A 21,721-nucleotide genomic window follows, 5' to 3' on the forward strand; every position below is an offset into this window, starting at 1 on the left:
CACTGTGATTGTAACCTTTGAGAAAATAAGTAATTTAATGTAAACACTAGACAGTAGTATGTTTGAACTATGGTGATAAGCACTGCTGTTTTAAGTTTTGTTTTGTTTGTAAATTTAGCTGCATGCTTCAAGAAACAGTGACACCTAAGAATAGCAGAATGACACATCTGCTGATGGTGCTATCAAGCAGCTGGAATGTCTTATTTTGTTATTTTAGCATGATGACAGGGCCACAAATAAATTTCCCTTGAAACAGAGTACTTTGAACCCAATGTGCAGGCAGATGCCCAGTGGTATCTGTGACATACTCAATGCACTGTTCTTGGGTCATGCCAGTCTTAGGCATCAGAGACTAGCTTGCGGCATTTGCTGCTTTATTGTTGTTGCTGGTCTATGGTCATATGGTGGTTTATGTCGGGAGACCAAAAAGGAATGAGCACTCGATCAGGATTTTTAGTTTTCAGCATACTTTATCTGTATTTGCCCAACTTATAATATAATGTAGTCTTTAAGTATACTCAGGATATGCAGTAAATACTTACCAAGAGTGTCTCAGAATAAGCCATCATAAAGCCAGCCATGTCATGTGTGCAGGCACTACCAAGGGCTAGGAGTAGGTGGGAGTGGTGGGCGCCTTTGGGTTTGAGTGCAGAAGCAGACAGCGTGCAGCAGTGACGGTCAGGCCATGATATATGGGAACGGTCTGAAAAGCTGAAGAGCCGTGTCTGCCAGTGGTCAGATTTCTGTTAACAAAGTCTCCTGTCAGTCATGTGCCATGTTCGAATGCACAGTCTCCTTCACTTTCTCTCTCTCTCTATCTCTCTCTCTCTCTCTCCCCCCCTTCTGTCCTTCTTCACTGTTCTATATTTCATTCTTCCCTTCTGTCCATTTTGAACACTTCTCTGTTTCCGGTGTTATACGGTATCTGGCTATCATGTTAACTGGCTGGACTGTTGACTTTACCTCTAGAGGTAACATAACTGCCCCCTTCTTTTGCAGATATGTTCAGCTGATGGTTTAGCCTCTGATACCTGGTTGCAGATTCGTCTGTTTAACTCAAGTTCAAATTGAAATGTTTGTGATGCTATACTTTGTTGTTTAATAAAGGCTTACAACCAGGGTTGGAATTTCGTCATTTTAGGGGCAAGGCCATTTGGCCTTCACCTTTTTTTTTTTAGGGGCACCAAGGCCACATGACAGGGCACAAAGGCCATTGAGTGAAATTCGATGGTTTTACCTTTCAGATTGATATCATAACATCAGTGTTGGGAAAGCTACTTGGAAATTGTAATGAGCAAAGCTATTTGGTATACTCTGCCATAAATTAAGCTTAGCTACACAAAAGCTATCACCCAGTAGGGTTGCCACCAATATCTGATAAAAAAAAACCTGTGGACAATGGTCCGACCAACTGCTTTGCTCACAAAGCCAGCGGGACACTGCAGACGAGGTGGTTGTAAGAGGTCAGCTAGTACAGTATACTGTATGTTATTATGATTGTAGCAAGTTAACACGGCTGATCATAGTATCTGGCTACCATGTTATCTTGCTGCTTTGCCCAAGCCATTTACTTAGTAGGCCTTCAAAGTAGCCTATCATGGTAAAGTTTTACAAACGTTTCACTGACTGCTGTGGTCAGGCTCTGGCCGCCTCTACCTGAAGTGTCTATAGCACAGGATTATGAATGTCAGCAAATAAATAAAATAAAAAAGTTCAACTAGGCATGAGATTTGAACTCTTGATGACAAAACTAAAATCTGCATGTTAACCTGATGCATATCACAACTGACCATTACTCTGGTTGGCATTCAGTGTTGCCTAATAATTGTGTATCCTCTAGTCCAGTCCACACAATTATTGTAATTGTTTCCAAAGAAACTACAGTGTCTTTGCTGTCCAAAGAGGTCAAGCATTTGATTATAGGCCAGACTAGGTGGGAACAGTATCCTCTGAAGCAGGCGCTGTGCAATTTCAGAATAAAACTTGAAATTGGTATTGAGAACGATTTAATAGTATAAGGTTACCGGTATTTATTTATTTGGTGGCATATTCATGGTCCAGTGCATGTAGCCTACTACATGAATGGAATTTGAATTGAACTGGCTCTGCCCCACAGGAAGTTGAATTTGAATTTGAATTGAAATGACAGGAAGTGAAATTAAATTCATTGCCATTCAAAGCAATTCCACAGTCACACAACAGAAAAAATGTGTTGAATCTCACAGACTGTACATTCAGTTTTGGGAAGGTTAAGTTATAAGTTGCGTGTTTGATGCAATCATATCTGACATACAGTATACTGTGAAGCTTCATTGTTAAACACTACCCTTCTCATTCTCAATTCAATTCTGAATTTTGACTCTGACACCTTGTGTTGTAAGCCTTTATTAAACAACAAAGTGGATCATCACAAACATTTCAATTTGAATTCTGAATTTTGACTCTGACACATTGTGTTGTAAGCCTTTATTAAACAACAAAGTGGATCATCACAAACATTTCAATTTGAACTGGAGTTAAACAGACGAAACTGCGACCAGGTATCAGAGGCTGAACCATCAGCTGAACACATCTGCAAAAGAAGGGGACAGTTACGTTAACTCCAGAGGCAAAGTCAACAGTCCAGCCAGTTAACATGATACCGTATAACACCACCACTGTCGGTTCCTGGTGTTGTTGTTGTTTTTCTTTCTGTGTTTGCTCTTTCTTAGACGTCTCCCCTCTTCCTCTCTGTCTCTCCCTGACAGAACTATATACCAGCTCAGGTATTGACCTCTCAGGTGTAGGTAAAGGGGGTTAGACTGCCTGCTTGCTTCTGTCTGTCTGTCTGTCTGTCTGTCTGTCGGTTTGTCTGATGATCTGTCTGTGATGTCATATCCTGTTTACAAAATCTCCATCCTCAAAACTCATTTGCACTGCATATGAATGAGAAGCGGATGCCATATAGCAGGGGTCGGCAAGTAACTTTCGGCCAGTTTTTTTCTTAGCCAATAGATGGCAGGCCAGAGGATAGGCTAATATTTAAACGCCCCTCCGGTGGATGACCTGTTAGTCAACACACATCTGGAATGGATAAAAATAACTCATGAAAAATAACTCATGGGCCGATTGATGGTCTACTTGAGTAATTAAATGCTCTTGATTAACTCTTTTATCTCCCCTTTCAGTATTGTGAATAGTAAATGTGTAGCCTAGGCTACAATAATTTTGGCAATGATAGACTTTTAACACGGAGCCTGGGTTATTAGGCTACTACTTTGGATAGTCTATCTTAATTTTATTCTTACTTGGTTGACCCACCTCCTGACACGACAATGTTACAATGTTTATTGTTTGCCTACAATAAATATTAGCGTGCAGGTATAGGTATAAATTAGCTGGGAGAATCTAAAGAAGGAAGTTTTACCGTGAAAATAGAGCCTATGAAAAGGAATAGGAAGACAAGTTTGCATTCATCTTACCCGGTTTCACAGATGCAAAGCCCGTGTGTCTGATCTGCAATGGCGCTGTAACTGTTTGAAAGGAACTACACGAAGTGGCACCTTCAAGATAGCCTATCCGCTCCAGACAGAAGCACGAAAGTGCAACATGCGCTGCCAGAGGACCAGGGATCAAAGGACCGGATCATAGTGTGTGTCTCATATTTGTTTAAGCTCCCATGGTCTGATTGGTAAATAGGCTATTTGTAAAGGATTTTGAAAAAATCGGACTACAAGAATAATTAAGCCAGCTTTGGCCCGCGGGCTGCCTGTTGCCGACCCATGCCATATAGCTTGGTCATTTTCATAATTCATGAAATATGAAAACATGTTCCTGAGGAGGACTTCTGAGCACCTTGTAGACATGATATAAAATGCTGGGCATTAAAATGGGATGTTATATCCTTGTGGAATTTAATTTTACAACTTCAGTCACATCCACACTGAATGTTTAATAATAATAAAAAAAAGTTGTCAAAGTATGGTAAATTTTAAATTTCAGCCTGCAGTTTCAATATAACTGATTGGTTAAGTAGCTGGGTGGGGAAAATATATGAACATTTCAACTATGGTAAATTATTTCAACTATCAGAAGATAATTCAGTGCATAAATGCACTGTCATCTGTGTTCATCAATTTTCTGTCAGTGTCCATGTTCCTCTTTGTCTTCCATGTAACGCTTTCAGGGACAAGGCTTGATGGCCTACATGTGTCTGACTATAGAATACATGTGCTTGATTCCCTCTCTAGCTATGGGAAGCATAGTGAGAATTTCTGTCAACATGTTCTGATGCCACTGTTTTCCGAGTAGTTCTAATATTGCTCCATAAATCTTTGATCCCTGATGGTGCCTGTCGACTGTTACCATGTCATCAACCCTCACCTATTTCCCAGCATGCTCTGTTCATTCAGCATTCAGAAAAGCGACATGGTGAATTATAACATGAGGTGCAATTCAGTTCACTCCACTTGCTTTCAAAAACATTCTAAGGGACCACCTCAGATGTTCATCGCCTTGTTACAAGTAACAAGTGTATGAGAAGCTTGTGTGCGATGGTAGAAAGTGCCGGAAATACTGTGACAGCATGTGTTGGATGCATTTTAAGGTCACATTGGTAACCCATGGCTGCCATGGTGCGGTAAGCTTGCAAACTGTCTGTGCAGTGATAAATAATTTGCTGCAAATGCCCACTAGAGGGCAGTGGAGAGTCACCATAGTGGCTTCATGGGATTCGTGGCTTCAAGCATGCCCACTCTGGCTTTTGCCACAGCAGTTGGGATGGGGAGTTCTGCACTTCATCTTTTTTGGGGGGGTTCGGGTGTCCACAGTGCTGCCATACACCGCTGGTTACATTTCACCTCCAGTCGGTTTTGCTTGCTCACGGCCGAAGCTTGCACTGTTGAGTCTCACCTGAGTTGTGTGTGTGTGTGTGTGTGTGTGTGTGTGTGTGTGTGTGTGTGTGTGTAGGTGTGTGTGTGTGTGTGTGTGTGTGTGTGTGTGCATGTGTATGGAGGGCACGGGGGTAGCTTTGTTTTATGTGAGTCCAGACACATGCCCTGTTGCACTAATACACAGGTAAGCGTGATGTGTGGAGCTCCCAGCTGTTGGCTTTGCTTGAGACAGGATTTCTCATGTCACATAGGCATGACCGCTACCGAGACATTCCCACGCTCTGCTTTATCTGTGCCCACCCATCTGTCTGTCTGTCTGTCAGCTCATCTGTATTGTGACACCTTTACACTACCATCGTTCACATCTTGTGCGTTTCCCAAAACCATAGTACTTTGTTGGTCGCAATGCAATTTCCCATTGCCAATCAACTAAGTTGCTAACAGGTTAGCAACTATGCTTTTGGGAAACGCATCCCTGGGCATGAGGGGGAGACAAAGTACTGGCTTGCTTGGTCTTTTGTAATGATAAATGCCACATAGAGGACTGGCTATACACTCGCATATGGATTCAGGGATTTCTAGGAAGTAGCGGAAATCCTGTCTGTCCAACGGTTTCAAGGTAAAATGTTGTATTGTAAACTGGAACAGTCTGTAGACAAGGTGAAGATAACTTTAAGGTACAGTGAAGAATATTGCTGATGTGTTGTATGCATGACAGTGATGCTGTGTGAACACATGTAAGCAGGGCTGCCAACTTCTGGAGCAAGCAGAAAATCTGTCTCATTGCTGCAAGCCAAAGTGATTGGTTTGAATTGAGTGGATTTATCTGCAGTGAGTGCTTCTTAGAAACCCACAGGGACACGAAACATACCTGTTCTGTGTTGTGACAAAGTAGGTAAGATTGATGTGTGTTACATAATTCATCAAGGGTCTTCAAGGGTTAACAGAAGAGCCAGATGAGATAGATGGATGCTGTGTGCTACATGCCACAATGTTACACTCTGGCCTTTAGGTTGATACTGGCAGAAGCAGGACAGAGGAGAATGAACAAGACATAGTTTGATTGTGTCTGATGAGTTGGCAGCCCTGTGCACATATGGATGGCCTTCCCAAAACACCCGTCACGTTGATCCATTTACGATGCTCCGATGATGAGGATTTAGAAGAAAGAGAGGTTTCCTAGACAATGCTTGCCTAATAATAGTAACCTTTTGTGGTTTTTATTCCTGTTATGGTACAAAATAATGTCTGCCTGACATACTTTCCATATTTTAAAATAAATGATTGAATTTTAAACTCATCAATTCAAATATGTAATAGGGTGCTGTGACAGTTTATCCCAGGCCTGGTTTTGGGAATCCCATATGGTTTTGATATTCCTATTCTTCTATCCTCTGTCTGTGATTGTGAACTGTGTTTCTCATTTTTCCTTCTCTTCTAACTGCCCTGTTCTTCCCTCCCATCTGTAGTTGAGCTCACAGATGACGTGGTGGCTACAACTGTTCCCGTACCAGTTCCCACTACCATCCCAACAACAACTACAACCATTAGTACCTCAACAACTACAACAATTAGTACCTCAACAACTACAACCGTTAGCACCTCAACAACACCCCACGCCCGCATGGTCCCAAAAGTACTGGGTACAAACTCTGCCCATCACTTCAAGTTTGAGAAATATGGAAGTAGCGTAGGCCTAGTACCGGTGCATTAAGGAGATGAGTAGTTGCAGATCCTGGGAAATTTAATTTCCCTCAATTTAATCTCTTAGTAGTACAAAGTTCAGCCAAACAGCCTGATGAAAGTCTGTTCATTTAAGAAACACCTTCCATTTGGACTCCAAGGGCGAGTTTCCTTCCACTAGCTCCCTTGGCATTTTGTGTGTTTATTTATATTAGCATCAATGTCAGCCGGTGCATATTTTAAAGGTAGTGTTTGTTTAATCATCAGACAGCATTTTAAATGGAATTCTTCACCTTTCAGGGAATCAGTTTGGTTGATGTTCAGACGATGCCAGAGGCGGCTGAGTATAGGCTGCTCTGGAGTCAGAAGTCTGAACAAAGTGCATGATCTATACAGTGCTTTTATGTTATATCAGTTAGTCCGTTAGCACTATAGCTACTGTGGTTAGCACTTGTTTTAATCTAATTCTCTTTTGACATTTGTTTTTATATAAGATATTAAGGACTATAACAGACATATCTGGCAGTCATGTCAGGCCTAAAAGTTTTTCATTCATTACTAGTAACCTACTATCCAAAAAATTAGCACTTTTACTATTACTTTTAAAAAAACATATAGTCGTACCTATAATTTATCTAATCTGTGAGGCATGTTTGAACACTGGACTCCTCTCTGGCCTGTTCTGTGTAGCCACCCCTCGGGAGATCTGGAATCTGACGGTGGAGCCTAACAGTAACTATGCTAACGTCAGCTGGGATCACAACTTCCATGCCGACAACAGCGAGTTTGTGCTAGAGTACACCCTGCAAAGTAAGAACCAGACCCCAATGGCTTGGACCTTCCATTGGGAGCCATTGGAGTTTGAGGCAGTCTGTTGGAGACCCAAATCACCTCGCTGAGAGCAAAAAGGCTTAAAGTGCAAAGTCCTTCAGTGCAACCAGCTCATTGATCTGTAGCATGTTATTAGCCTCATGCTACAGATTTGTCACTGTAGGCTGGATTATTGCATGTCTTATTTGAATCTCCTTAAAAATTATTCAGCACTGTGTCATCATGCTAATGTTCATGCAGTGGTCACGTGTATCTTAGACACCTGGGATGACAGGAAGAGAGATGGGCGAGCAAGGCAAGGGGGTGTCTTGAGTCTTCAGCTGTGACTGTGGCTCCCTTTAGAAAGCCCAGCATCAATCTGGTGGCTCAGAAGAATGGGGAGAGAGATTTGAGTAATTGATCCTACAGAGAGTGTGTGAGGCAAAGAATGAGTGAGAGAAAAGAGTGAGAGAGAAAGAGAGAGAGAGGGGCAGAGGGTACAAAATAATGATTCAGACTCTCAGACAGTTTGAAATAACTTAACCAAATGGTTCACATTGCTTTCATGTGTCCATACTGTATGTGCTGCATCATAGCTAGAGTGGTTTAAATAATTCCACAATCATTTAACAGTATACTGTACCATAATTGAAATTTATCATACAAGCAGTATGAAGAGAATACTGTTTGTAGCTGAATAGAGACGTTTGAGGTTTTAAGGAGTTCTAATGTAATTTAATGTATCACTATATCATCTTGTAAATTTTTCAGATCACTCCTCATGTGGCCTCTCAATCTCACACTCTCATCTCATCTCTCAGTCTTCCTGCCACTCCCTCTGCCTCTCTCTCTCTCTTTCTCTATTTCTCTGCGCCTCTCTTTACTCTATAGCTCTTGTCTCTCTGCGCCTCTCCACCATTTCATATCGGTCGTCAGATGCCTGACTGCCAGTTGCCTCATATGCTTTGTGTGTGTGTGTGTGTGTGTGTGTGTGTGTGTGTCACACTGCTTGCTACGCTGCTCATGGCAACAGCGCTTTTTCTGCTCTCACTTAGGAGAGAGAGAGTGGATGAGATATATTCATAGCTGCGGTTAGCATGACATTTTAGCCTGTGTGAGGTGGACACTGCTAAAGGAAATGTACCTTTTGGCTGGCACTCTCAATGGACTAAGGCAAACAAATTACACCTTCCCATTAAGATGTGGATGTGGGCTGCATTTCATGCACTTATTTATATATTTATTTATTTATTTTCGCTCGGATGAAGTCACAAGGCTCTATGGTAGGGCTGGTCAATTATTGTAAAAAATCATAATTATGATCATGTTAGTTATGTTAATAGTTAATACTGAGATCATGATTACTTGTTGACAAAAAAAGCAGTTAAAGACACTAGCTCAGAGGTTCTCAACCTTTTTATGGTTAAGGCACACCAAAAGTTCAAACAGAACGCCAAGGCACACCAACTTAAGTAAGCCCCGAGAGGCCTAAAACCCCCAGCTGTTATAAAATTAGTGTAACCTACGGACTCGAGTGGCTTATTGCTTTTCTAAAACGGTTACTACATATATCTGGCAAGATTTCATAAAATAAAGGCACAGCAATGAGAAATGTAACAATTTATTCATAGATAATCATGATTCTGCTAAGAAATATGTTTATGACGTCAAATTTCTGATGTTGGTGGCGACACCTAATAGACTAATGATGTACCTAGCAGGGGTGATAACAATAGCAGATATACTCACAGTGAGTAGCAGATACTCACATTAGCATTAGCCAATTTCTCCCGGCAGATGACGCACTCGGGTTGTGGGCAAGTGCTATTACCTAAAACCGAGGTACCTGTTGACAGTTTTCGTAGCTACAGTATGCGCTGCCTGAAGTGAAGTCGCACGATGGAGATCAGCTTCACAAACCTTAATGGACTAAGGAGATAGCCATAGATAAATAATAATTTAATTATTAGTCTGGCATTAGAATCAGTTAATGTAATTAATGTAGGCCTTTAAAAAATAGTGAATTTCACGAGCCTGTTTAAAATTCCACGGCACACTTCACCTTGCCTCACGGCACACCGGTTAAGAACCACTGCACTAGCGGATGGTGGTATGGCAGTCTAATCCAGTGCACCTCTAAAACTGAGTTAATCTCAAAGCCAAGTGACCCATGGTATTGCATGCAAATATGAAAAGTTGAGTCTTGCAGTGCTTTAATGTCTGAAGAATGCCATACACATCTACATTGTTTACCTCACCCTCCCACTTGGCAGCTTGTAACTTAACACTTGTGGCTGCACCCTCTGTTCAATGCCGTCAAGCCACATTCACCTTTATGACCCTTTGGGAAATCTGCTGGGCCACACTAATGTATTGTTGTTTTCCTTGTCAGTGCATAAGGTCCTTTATTTATCATTGACTTGTTTTTTGCTTTCGGCTGCTTAGCATATTTCTCTCGTGATTGATGGCAAGTCCACTGCATGATCATGCCAATGCCAGCTCAAGTTGGGGCATTGCCAAAGTCATGCCAGTCAGTCCACATTGCATGGCGTCTCTCTGTGTGGAAAGGCGATCAGTTTTGTTGATTGGATGCCGTATGCCGTTATCTTCCAATGAGATGGAGCAGGGGTTCATGAGTAATTGAGACATGAGACTTGAGCATTCCTCCTGTTGTATCCAATATTGTTCAGCGGCCTCTCAGTTGTCTTCTTTTTACCAGTTTCTGGCTATATAGTGCATAGGTCTGGATCCGACCCAAGGGAAATGTTCTACTTATTGTAGTTCTACTTTGATGTCTACTGCAGTTTGTGGCTTTTGGCACCATTTCTCTCTTCATCATGAACAAATGATTTTCTCCCATTGCTGTTCTCTGGAGAATTATACCAAAGAGGAAAAAAACATCTCTCACTCTCTCCCCATTTCTCTCTCTCTCTCTTTCTCTCTCTCTCTCTCTACTAATATGAAAAGACCTAGGAGCAAGGAAATTAGGCTTTAAAATGCTGAATATTAACTGCTGAGCATCTTCTGTAGACTCAGAGAGACAGGAGGTTTGCTTTTCTGTCTCAGTCGATTTCAGAATGACCCGTACATCTCGTGGAAGCAGGCATCTGTCACCCGGCGATCTGTGCATTGCGCTTTGGAGTTGTTGAGACCTGTGGATTTTGGGTGAGACCTGTGTCCCTCCCTCCCACCCACCCACGTCTACGTTTGATGGGCGTCTGTGCTCTTGTCTTCTCCCCTCCCTGAAGGTAACAAGACAGTGAAGACAGTGGCCGTTAAGCACAAGTCCCACATTAGGTTGGCGGGTCTGGTGGAGGGGGCCAAATATCAGCTAAGGGTCTTCTCACTCGTGCAAAACCACATCAGCAGCCCGTACGTCACCTTCGAGACCAGTCGAGGTGAGCCATGTATGGAGGCCACTAACGGAGATATATCTACCAGGGTTGTGTGTGGACTACAGCATGTAATCCTGAATTCATCATAGTTTCCACCGAACGGATTTCACTTGACAAGACACAAAACTGACATCGTCATGAGGGGGTAATGATGCAGTAATTCAAGCTTGAACTGCTTGGTGGATTTTTTTGTTGTTTACTTCAACATCTCAAACACTGCACATGGCATTTCTTCTTCTTTTTTCTTTTCATTTTTTTCTTTTCAAACGGCTTGAGAAATGTTCTTTGTAATATTTTTAAACAAACTTTTGTTTTGCCTTTGAAACTCTCCACAAAGTCATTTGTTGGTTATAATCAAGTGTTTATCAGATCAAAAACGGAGCAAATATTTACTCAGATTGTCGAAAACAAAAAAGTTATGCTAATAACTCCATGGCAGTGTTGGCATAGTGAACACTCCAGTAATTCTTAAACAACCGTTTGTGTGGCTCCAACTGTGCCAGTTGTTATAGTGCCGAGGTTTTTACAGTTAAAATGAAGTATGTTCTCCTCATCAGTACATGACAAAATAGATTATTTTCATTTCTTGTTATTTGAATTGTGGGTAGAGTACATATTTGGGGGAAAGTAATTATTTCTTGATACCCTGTGAGAATGCAGATGAGAAGCCATTTTCTTATTTCCTTACTGGTGAAATCAGTGGTGATTGGCACAAGGCTTATGTTTATTTTCTCCTTAAGTGTTTTGGGAAGATGTTTGATTAAAAGGAGTCTGCAACCTAATGAGGTGTAGCTGTGCATACCTTTCTCTTCACATCTATGCACTATTTATTTATTGACCAACCTTTGGTCAACCTTTGACCAACCTTTGACCAACCTTTGGTCAATAGCCTTCATCAGAGAAGGAGGAAAACTCAGACAGGTTGGCCTTAATATGTGAAATGTTTTATGAACGTATCTCTGACCACACTGTCTTAACATGTTTCTTATGGTAATCACTCCTCTTGTTGGTGCTCTTTGTGTGCCTTGGTGCACTTAGGGAGTTGTAGTACTGATATAACACATACAGGCGCATAGATTCGTTGTTGTGTTAATTGGTCAGAGAACAATCTGGATCAAAACAAATTATCTGCCAAAGTCTGACTTTCTTCCCTCTGCTGTTTTCCTCTGTGTGTGTGTGTGTGTGTGTGTGTGTGTGTGTGTGTGTGTGACTCCAGCGATCACAACGGACAGCGTGGACATCGCCACGCAGGGCTGGTTTATTGGCCTGATGTGTGCCATCGCCCTCATCATCCTCATCCTTCTCATCGTTTGCTTCATCAAGAGGAGTCGAGGAGGAAAGTATCCAGGTTGGAAGTCCACACTTACTATGTTTTTGCTGAATCTCTACTTTGATAACTGGAGCCTGTGACTTTTTGACAGTGTCGCAAAACTGTCAAAAGGTAAAACCGTTCTCGAACCTGTCCCCATGCACTCTTGACTCCCATACAAGGGAGTGTTGAGATCCAGCAATCACACAGTGCTTCTGCAGAGCCAGTAGAGCAGCTCTCCTGGTTCACACGTCTTTATTTAAAGTTGATTTAATCATCTCACAGTGCCTTGCAAAGAGGAAGGATTCAAATGAAGAAAATGTGTTCCTTGTATTAAACGTCTATGTACTTTTTTGTCTAGTGAGGGATAAAAAAGACCTCCCTCTAGATGCCGTCGATCATAAGGACCAGGACGGATCCTTTGACTACCAGTAAGTTCCTTCAATTTGGTCTTACCAAATGTGCATGTGTTGACATAAAACAAACGTAATGTCCCTGACTGCTGATTAGATTAGACTGGACTAATGTCAGCTCAATAAGATGATGTGAGGTGTGATTCCTATTGTTTAGTCATGTTCTTCTGCTCGTTGCAGGTTCTACAGAGCCCTGGGCTCACAACTGTCTGTCTTTGTGTCACAGCTCACTAACCTTAATCCTTTTAAACCAAAAGAATAAAAGCTGCCCATCACTTACAACATAACATGTATGATGTATCTGAAAATATATATTACATTATTTTTTATATGGCCTCAGTCAGGTTTAGATAGATAGTAGATGGAAGGTTGTGATAAATTGCCCACATTACATAGCAAAATAAGTTCTCATCTTGTGTAACAACAAGCCATTTCCTCTAAATGGAGCCAGATCCAAAACCTCTAGCATCCTTAGCTTTTCTTTATGGCAAGGTCAGAGCTGTCTGTGACAGAATTACTGAGAAATCCTTACGCCTTTCAACTCCTTATTCAAGTGTTGCCATCACCGTGACATTTAGACCATTCCACGTGTGGTACTTAGAGAGGGATTCTCCTCTCTGCCATTTCAGCCTATCAGCTGTCCCAGTTTTGCAGCCTCTCATCTCGAACGGTTCCTGTTATGTCAGCTTTCCCTCAGGAACATAGGAAAGCCCTTGGTTGGCTCATGGCCACCTTGTTATGCTCGGTTCTCTCTACCCAGTTTAGTGCTATCTCCTCTTTCCAGATTTGTATAGGTACCCCATAAGGCAACTAAACCCTGTGCCTGGGACATAACATTTTGTGTTTTTCCATTCGGTAAACCTTTTCCATAATTTACTTACAGCATGTGATGTTCCCCTCCAACTATATACGCATAATCATCAAGTTTTGGATTTGAGTGGAGAACATTTACTACCCAAGAGTAGCCATGTAAAGGTGTCCTGTTAGCGATGCTAAGTACAGATAACATTGTCTTACCAGTTTGTTAAACCAGATTGATGATGATCACTAATGAAATTTGGTACACTTCTACCTAAGTTAACTCTTCGTAATAACAGGACCTCATGCTAACAAACCAGCTCCAATGTGTGTCTTTCTCCCCTCCTCACCCTACACAACATTCCTTTCTCCCTCTCTCCCTCTATATCTCTCTCTTTCTCTCTCCCTCTCTCTCTCTCTCTGTTCCATTCACCTCCTCACTGAAAATGGCATCCGGTTTGGTAAAGAAACGAGAACAGGTACTTGGTTTGAGCACGGCATCCCCTTCTGAGTTGAAGCATGCCATTGGCTAACATTTTGACAGGATGGAACAGGAGCACATGCTCTGTATGCTGTCAGTTCACGTGTTATTCAGGGGTGTCAAACACAAGTCCAATTTGACTGCTACCCAGTCCTTGCGCTTAATATGCCTAATCTTTGTGTGCCGAGCAGTTTACAAATGGAGACCAAAGAGGTGCAGTTATAGTTACCCTTCCAGAGCTCTTGAGATAAGAGCAGTAAAAGAAATACAGTGAGAGGGAATATGAGACCAACCTGCTTGCTTCGTAGTACTTTATAAGCTAGTGTTTTCCCCTTTGTTTTGCCCTTGTTTGAGTTGTACTTTTACAACTGCTAACGTGATTATGCGCTATGGTAATTGGCAGAGTTAGCCTAAAGTCGACACAGTTTGGCACCCTTGAATGAAGGCAAGCACTCTTGTCACAGGACTCAACACAGAAGTTACCCTAATTCTCTTCATATGTGTGAAGAAGGGGTTTGGGTTGACCAGGCACAGTTGCTCGGTGGTCAGACACAGCCTCTTATACCTGCATGCAGAGATGTTTGTAACTGGATGAACAGAGGTGTAATGTTTTTTTAAGACCTTTTGAGAAAGTAAGAACACACCTATAACCAGCTTTATCTTAGGGCCTCTGAGGTTCCCTCTGACTAATATATATAGAACAGTACTGGTGTGGTACAGAAAGACAAGTAAGAGAGTCGGACTGTAGTTGATGCCTTTCTGTATGCTGAACCTCAACTCTTTCTTTCTCCTGTTGATGTTTTTGTCCTCTCCCTCTGCTTGCACTCCTCTTCTCTCTCTCTCTTTTCCTCTCATTTTCTTCTATAAAGGTCTCTTGAAAGAGAAGACAGGTGAAGCTCTCAATGCAACAAGGCGTCTGAGCTGTTAACCTCTGAAATTTATAGCATTATTTATTTTGCGTTTGGGTTTTATTCAATTGAAACACTTACACCCCTTGATCAAAATATCTTCAACCATCCACTGCATTCTAATTGTCCGGCTGTGCTCCTTGATGTTGCAGACAGTATTGCTACTGCAACTTTATTTAGAATGACGAAATTAATCAAATGTTAGGGAGCAAGAGGGAGTCGGTAACCAAGTTTACAAAATTGCAGTTGGAGATATTTCATGACTTCCTTATCAGCTGAAATAACTTACTAAATATTGTCCCTGTCCAGTCATGTTACACAACTTATCAAACTGCCAATACATTCAATTCCCCACAATTATCTTCCCCTTCCCTTACACTGACCTATATCTTCCTGACTGAAACCCAGTCTCTCCCCGCAAGTCACAAACCAAACCTCATGCAATATTTGGTGTGTCAGCTGTCTTCAAAATGGCACCTGATTTCAGCAGTCACTTTTATTATTTTTACAGTACCTAAAAATAAAGCAACACAGCAGCACTTTACTTTCCCCTTAGCCTATGACCATGTCCTGCCCTGTGTGAGTGCAATCCACCGTTAGTTGCAACATCAGCACATTTGATTCCGCGGCTTTCGCCACTTCTTTCTTAGGATGAATTTGAGCACGACCAATGATATGCCTAGTCGTAGTAGTTGGACTGAACGTACTCAGGTGAGGACATGGGAATACGATGCACAACTTCCTTCCTGGTGGTGAAGGGTATGGCTGAGAGTGTTCTTACTACCGACCACTCTGCCATGCCCCCTCACTTGTGCCGGTGGGGTCCTTTGATTAAAACCCAAACGGTAAATTGTTGGAGAATTGCTCATTTGTCTAAGAGTGTCTAGTCTGTCTCCAGAAACAGATGTTTGTTGACCTCGGAAGGGTGTGGATTTAGCTTGACGATGTGATTAAGACACTGTAGACTGTCTCTTTCCAGCTGTGGTGGCTACTTCCCTGTGACACCTACGTTGGTGCAAGTTTGTCTCCGACTGTCATGATGACTTGGCATGTTGCATGCTTGGGAGCCTTGGTCTCCTGGTTCACGAGCAAACGTGTGATTTTTTTGTGTTGGACTTTGACTCTTGGGTAAGGTTCGACGGCACTTGGCTCGCTTAAAGCCCCGAAAGTTCGACAAAAGCAATGCTAAGAGCATCTTAGCAATCGGGATGGCTGAGGAGGGGCTGTGATGGAAGACTGTCCCTGCAGGGAAAGGGCGAGCGTTAACGAGCGAGCCCCTACGGCTCTCCCAGGCACGCAGGTCTGCATCACAGCCTGTCAATATCCATCCGAGGGTCCCGAAAGCGAAACCTCTTCAGACTGTAGCGGAAACAAGAGGTTGAACGATTGACAGAGCCTTGCATCCCTCCCCCTTATGTGAATTTTCCTTGTGAAAATCCTCCTGTTAAGAGACTGCCGTTTTATGAACGCTAGACTGCTTGTATTGATGCAGGGAAGTGACCAGGCCTGTGGTCCACTGTGCATGTGGGAGAACTGCTTCTCCCAATATGAGGGTCGACCCCGCCTTAGATTGCATGCGTGGGAATGCAGTCGTGAAGACTGGTTTAGAAGGAGGAGCCTCTGCTATTTTGCATCGTTGCAGATTTTGAATACTTTGCTGAAGTGCTGATGAAGTGATGAGATCATCACTGGAAGCAAGCATAGCTTAAAGGCAAATAAACTTTTTTCTCCCCGACAGTCGTTGAATCCTGCAGAAGAAGTTCTCTCCATCTCTACAGAGAGTAATCTAGCCCTAGTCATAATTTATATCTTCAATTTTGCATCTGTTTTCTGTGGCTTTAGCTTATGATGTTGATTTTAGATAATGACAGGTGCTAGTTGGATTATGAATTTGGATGGATTTTTTGCCTCCTGCAATGGAGATCAGCATACATTTACTTTTAAAGATCGACTAAAGCTTAAATAAAACAAATAATGTGTTTTATCACTCCACAGTACATTTTGAATTCATTTGAATGGATAGAAATCAACACCTACGCATGTAACTTTTATAAAGTTAGGTTTCCAAACAGTGAAGTGTCCACTGAAGGCGCTGAAACCATGCTCAATCTTCCCCTCGTCATCTTTCCCAGTCAACATAAGGACACTAAGCTGTTCTGCACATTTTAGGGAAGTTAGGGAAGTTATGCTAAACAAGGCCTGTACGGCCTGTGTGTGTGATGGGGCATATATTTTATGCCCGCCCCAAAAATTCTAATCTCAGACATGCTGAAATATTTCATGGTCCAGCTCCACAAAAGATGTGAAATAGATGCAGTGAACTACAGCTACTACATCAGTACATACAGTCTTTTTTCACACATTTTCAGGAATAGTTTTCCAACTATTTCCAAGCATTTTCAAGCAAATCTTTTGAATTCACTTTAGTCGATCTTTAACCAGTGGTCAAAACTTCCAGAACACAAGAACATTGAAGGAAATGGAGGGCCCCTTGAGTCTACGTAGACTGTGGTCAAAGATCCTTGATTACTAGCTCCGCTTTAACCCTCTCTGCTGTGGTGGCCATTTGTAGGCAGTTCATGCTGTGCATAGTTCTTCTGGACTGTCAATGCAATTGTGGTTACAGTCTTGCAGTCTTACAGTCAATGCAATTACAGTTACAGTGTTTGAGATGACTCAAACTATACGTACGTTTTGTAAGGCTGTTGAGTGGGCTGTAGGTAAGTCCTGTGGTCAGGTCAGCCAATGCTCAATGACCACCACGCTTCCTCTCATTCCTCTGTGCTCTCCTCTCCTCGCAGTCAGCAAAGCAAAGAAGAAGAAGATGATGAAAATGGGTGTGTGCAAGAGTATACTAGTGTGTCTTTGACAGAGACGGGTGGGGGGGTGGAAAATGTGAAATGTGCATATCTGTGTGTGTGTGTGTGTGTGTTCGTGTGTGTGTGTGTGTGTGTGTGTGTGTGTGTGTGCACGTACCAGCAGAATGCTTTGTATGCAAAGCATATATTTATTTTGAGCATTGATACACTGACTAAAGAGTTTCACTTAACATCCCAGCATGAGGCTTTTCTGAGCTATATATGCTTCTGCACCTGAAACCCTTAACACTAACACACCTCTCTCTCTCTCTCTCTCTCTCTCTCTCTCTCTCTCTCTCTCTCTCTCTCTCTCTCTCTCTCTCTCTCTCTCTCTCTCTCTCTCTCCCTCCCTCCTCTTTTACTCCTTGCCTTCTCTTGATATTCCACTCCTCTCTCTCTCTTTCACTCTTCTTTTGCCGTCACCCCTTTACAGCAGTGACGAGGACAACAAGCCGCTGCAGGGTAGTCAGACGTCGCTGGACGGGAATGTGAAGGAGAGCGATGACAGCTTGGTGGACTACGGCGAGGGCGGCGACGGCCAGTTCAACGAGGACGGCTCCTTCATCGGCCAGTACACCGTTAAGAAGGACAAGGAAGAGACGGAGGGCAATGAGAGCTCAGAGGCCACCTCCCCCGTTAACGCTATCTACTCCCTGGCATAGCCCCACCCCCCCACCCCCCCTCCCCCCCTGCCTGCTCAGGGCGACTCCTAGTGGACACAGGGTGCTATCACACACAAAACACGTAAAATAGAGAGAGAAATATTAATTCAGTCACACATGCGTGTGGGGGGTGGGGGGGTGGGGGGGAGTGACGCTTCTTCAGTAGTGGGTCACTGTGGGGGGGTGCAGGATACAGTAGCACCGATGGTCAACCAGACAAACAGAAAAGGACGAAAAAGGACAACGGCCTACCATCTTGGGGCTGGAGAAAAAAATAAACAATTTGGGGAAGAACAACAAGAAAAGGATTGCTGAGGCAACGTCAGAGCAGCACCTGCCTCCTTCCTTCTCCCTGGGCCCCCTCTCCCCTCCCCCCGCTCCAAACACACACTGACTCCGAGCGAGCTTCAGCGGGGTGGGATAGAAGCCGAGAGGACGTCCTAATTTCAAGCTTTGTGGCTTAAGCATTAATTTGATTTGAGTTTGTTTTTTGTTGTTGTTCCCCCCCCCCCCAAGAAATCCTGCTTCAAATCCCCCCCACCCCCCACCCCCTGCTCACCTGCCCCTCTTTTGCAATAAAGACAACTACGCAACCCAGAAGCCCTTAGTGACATATCAGCAGTGGGCAAGCGGAAGGACAGCATGTGGGCAGATATGTTTATCATATTGATATTTCTGCACTGAGAGATTTGTTTTGTTTTTGTTTATCCGGTTGGGCTTCTGGTGATGGATTATGTTCATAAATATACATGAATGCTGTAGAAAAAGAATAAAAAAAGAAACAGTGCTGGCACACCCTTTTTTCCTGTGCCCTGCAAAAACTATGCACTATATATTCACTATATATGTCATGTTTTTGTGGGTCTATGGGGTTTAAAGAATCACCTGTTCTTTTCCCCACTACTGTTGACTCCATTCCCCCTGCCTTAGATCACTGTTCATTTTGTGTTAGCATCTTATGGAGACATTTTATGAACACGGCGAACGCAGTGTTTTTTTCTGGTTCGCAAAAGGTTATATCTATAACCACTGACACAAAACTTCTTCTCAGACAGAGAAAAAATGGTCTGACTTGTAAATGACTAAAAGATGTATTATTTTGAAGCATGTTAGTATATTAGTGCAAAAGACAATGAACGGTCAGGCAAGAGGAGCGTGCTTTAGCCCAAATGGCGTGTTCACATACTCAAATGCTAAATTCAAATGCGTCTGTGATTGTTGTTCTAAAAACAGCCCCTTAACTCTGGGTCTGTCTCCTCTGTTCTATTTCAGACCTTTGTTCACACTGCAAGTTTGGTTGACATCCAGGAGCCTTAGGCATAAGCATTGCATTGTGTGCTCAATGTTCGGTCCGCAGTGTTGCTAGGTGAAGAAAAAGGCTTTGTGATAAAAAAAAAGAAAAAGCAATTGTTGGAATCAGATTTGTTGTCATATTTCTGTCCAAATATTTTTAGGGGAGAATATTTATGTAATGAACTATCTTTCACTATTTAGGGGAAAAGGGTTTTGAAGTAATGTGATAAGTTACACACGTGTTGACTGAACAACCATTTAGAGGATGACTTGAAACACATACGACACAAAAACACTGGGTTGCTTGTGCTCCTTTGATGTCAAGATACACATATGGACAGGTCCCAAACACACCCTCCCGCCAGACACAGGAATTCTCTAGAGTGGGGTGAAAGCACAGGGATGTTGACGTAACTATGGTAACTTGCAACAATCCATCAAATGATATCCCGCTTCCCCATCAAGAGCACCTCTCATCCTCTCTCTCACCCAATTTCCTTAGAGCTGGAACTGAAATGACAGTTTGTATATTTGTGTTTATTTTTATTTATAACATAATAGAATTTTATTAATATTTAATTGATCGAATTTCGAATTTGGATATATTGCCACTGCAGAGAGCTACAAACACACCAATAGCATCCAAGAATGGCTCAGTTTAATATAGCCTTTTATCAAATAACTGTTGAAGGCTAGAGTTGTTTTCTTTTTCTTGCAGTGAAACTAATGCCACTCACTGTCACAGTGAAAATGTTTTATCCGTTTATTCTGCTGCTCTTCTAGTATTATTGTTGTATTACTGTTATTACGTGTTAATATTTAGAATTTATTTAATATAACTTTTACACAACACAGAAAAATGATATATTGTTTATTTATTTAACATAAATTAAGACCCAAAAGATGTCCTGTTTAATTCTATGTAAATATTTATGTAGGCTGTTGTAGGCTAGGTGCATAAGCGGAGGGATGCTCTTGACATTGGCGAGTCCAGCAAGGCAGACCTCGCCGAGACAGCCACACCCGGGAATGGCCCAGGGCTTTGTTTCTACTGTCCAATCCTTACACAGATTTGTGTCCTTGTTCTCACATCCGAGCTCTTTCCCACTCTCTTTCAAACAAGAGCCTGTGAGGGATGTTTGCTGGCAATGTAAATAGCAAATACTCTAGTCACTGTAAAGTAGCATTCTAGCCACACCCACTAAAGAGGACGGAAGTGCCCACATGTTTTTTTTTTTTCTTCCTCGACCGTGTCTTTCTGAGGCCCTCGTGTCTTTCCTGAGGCCCTCTGCCTTCCACCTGCCAGCCTGACGCCACCCTCCAATGACTTCTACATGTACCTCCAGCTGGTCAGCTTATAGGATGTCTCACGTGCTACTGTCACACCTGCAACAACAAACTGTGTTGCAGAAACGCTCCCAGACCTCAGTCATATACCATACTTTCAACTGTTGCCACTATGAACCTTGTGACGTTCTCTTTTGTTCTTCTCTGGTGAGTCTGTGAATGTTGTCCCTCCTGTTATGTCCTTCAGGGGGCACTCGGGCACCAAGGCATGGTGCCACATGTGGTCATAATCCATAATACGCAGAGGAGCATCACTAATAATAGCAAAATAAAATGTCATCATCCTCACATAACCCTCCTTAAATCCTAGTGCATTCAAGGTTGATGGAATTCTCAGTGGAATTCTTTTCAAATATGCATCCAAGCTTTGGCCTCTTTCTGTGACGTGGTTAGGCTTGATGATGTCCGTGTTCTTCACTTGTTCTCCAGTGGACATGATTCAACATGTGGATAACCTCAACATCTGTTGAGCAGGAGCTGTGTCTTTTGCTGTGTTCTCCACTGGTGGATTCTTTCAAACGTGTATTCATAACATCATTGTAAATGTTTATTTTTTTTTCTTATGATTACGCTGAGTTCATTTTTGCAAAACTAGGATGTACACAAGTAGGCCACATACTCCATCACAAAGTCTGAGTGTTTTTATGCATTAACAGCGACGTTGGGCTCTTTTTTCAACTTTATTTGTAAGGATTTCTGTTTCACATTTTTACCGTCAAGTGTGTGGGAACAGCTTTTGAAGTACTGCTTCTTGGGCAACCAGTGTTTGTATGTTATGTCAAAGCTAAGTAAATGGCATATTACCATATTCACCATGTATGCGTGTATGATGAGATGCTGCAACTTGCTAGAAACGCCTTTCTTTATAGTAAAGCTATGTCATTTTCTCTAAA

The 21,721-nt window shown here is 42.4% G+C and overlaps 1 protein-coding gene across 6 annotated transcripts in view; it reads left to right on the forward strand.

Annotated features, from left to right (window-relative positions):
• nfasca (neurofascin homolog (chicken) a) overlaps positions 1-21,721 on the forward strand; it is an 89,432-nt gene extending 67,711 nt beyond the window's left edge. For 3 of the 6 annotated variants that reach the window (XM_042088834.1, XM_042088831.1, XM_042088833.1), the window contains exons 27-35: positions 2,748-2,765; positions 6,341-6,514; positions 7,245-7,364; positions 10,613-10,762; positions 11,976-12,107; positions 12,430-12,499; positions 13,747-13,758; positions 17,470-17,505; positions 17,960-21,721. In XM_042088834.1, the coding sequence (XP_041944768.1) occupies positions 2,748-2,765; positions 6,341-6,514; positions 7,245-7,364; positions 10,613-10,762; positions 11,976-12,107; positions 12,430-12,499; positions 13,747-13,758; positions 17,470-17,505; positions 17,960-18,188 (941 nt within the window). In that variant the 3' untranslated portion in view covers positions 18,189-21,721. Of the gene's footprint in view, positions 1-999; positions 1,121-2,747; positions 2,766-6,340; positions 6,515-7,244; positions 7,365-10,612; positions 10,763-11,975; positions 12,108-12,429; positions 12,500-13,746; positions 13,759-17,469; positions 17,506-17,959 lie in introns of those variants that run through there. The other 3 variants (XM_042088835.1, XM_042088836.1, XM_042088837.1) reach the window with 3 other exon arrangements.

The sequence above is a fragment of the Alosa sapidissima genome, chromosome 4 (genome assembly GCF_018492685.1).
Source record: "Alosa sapidissima isolate fAloSap1 chromosome 4, fAloSap1.pri, whole genome shotgun sequence".
Taxonomy (NCBI): Eukaryota; Metazoa; Chordata; class Actinopteri; order Clupeiformes; family Clupeidae; genus Alosa; species Alosa sapidissima.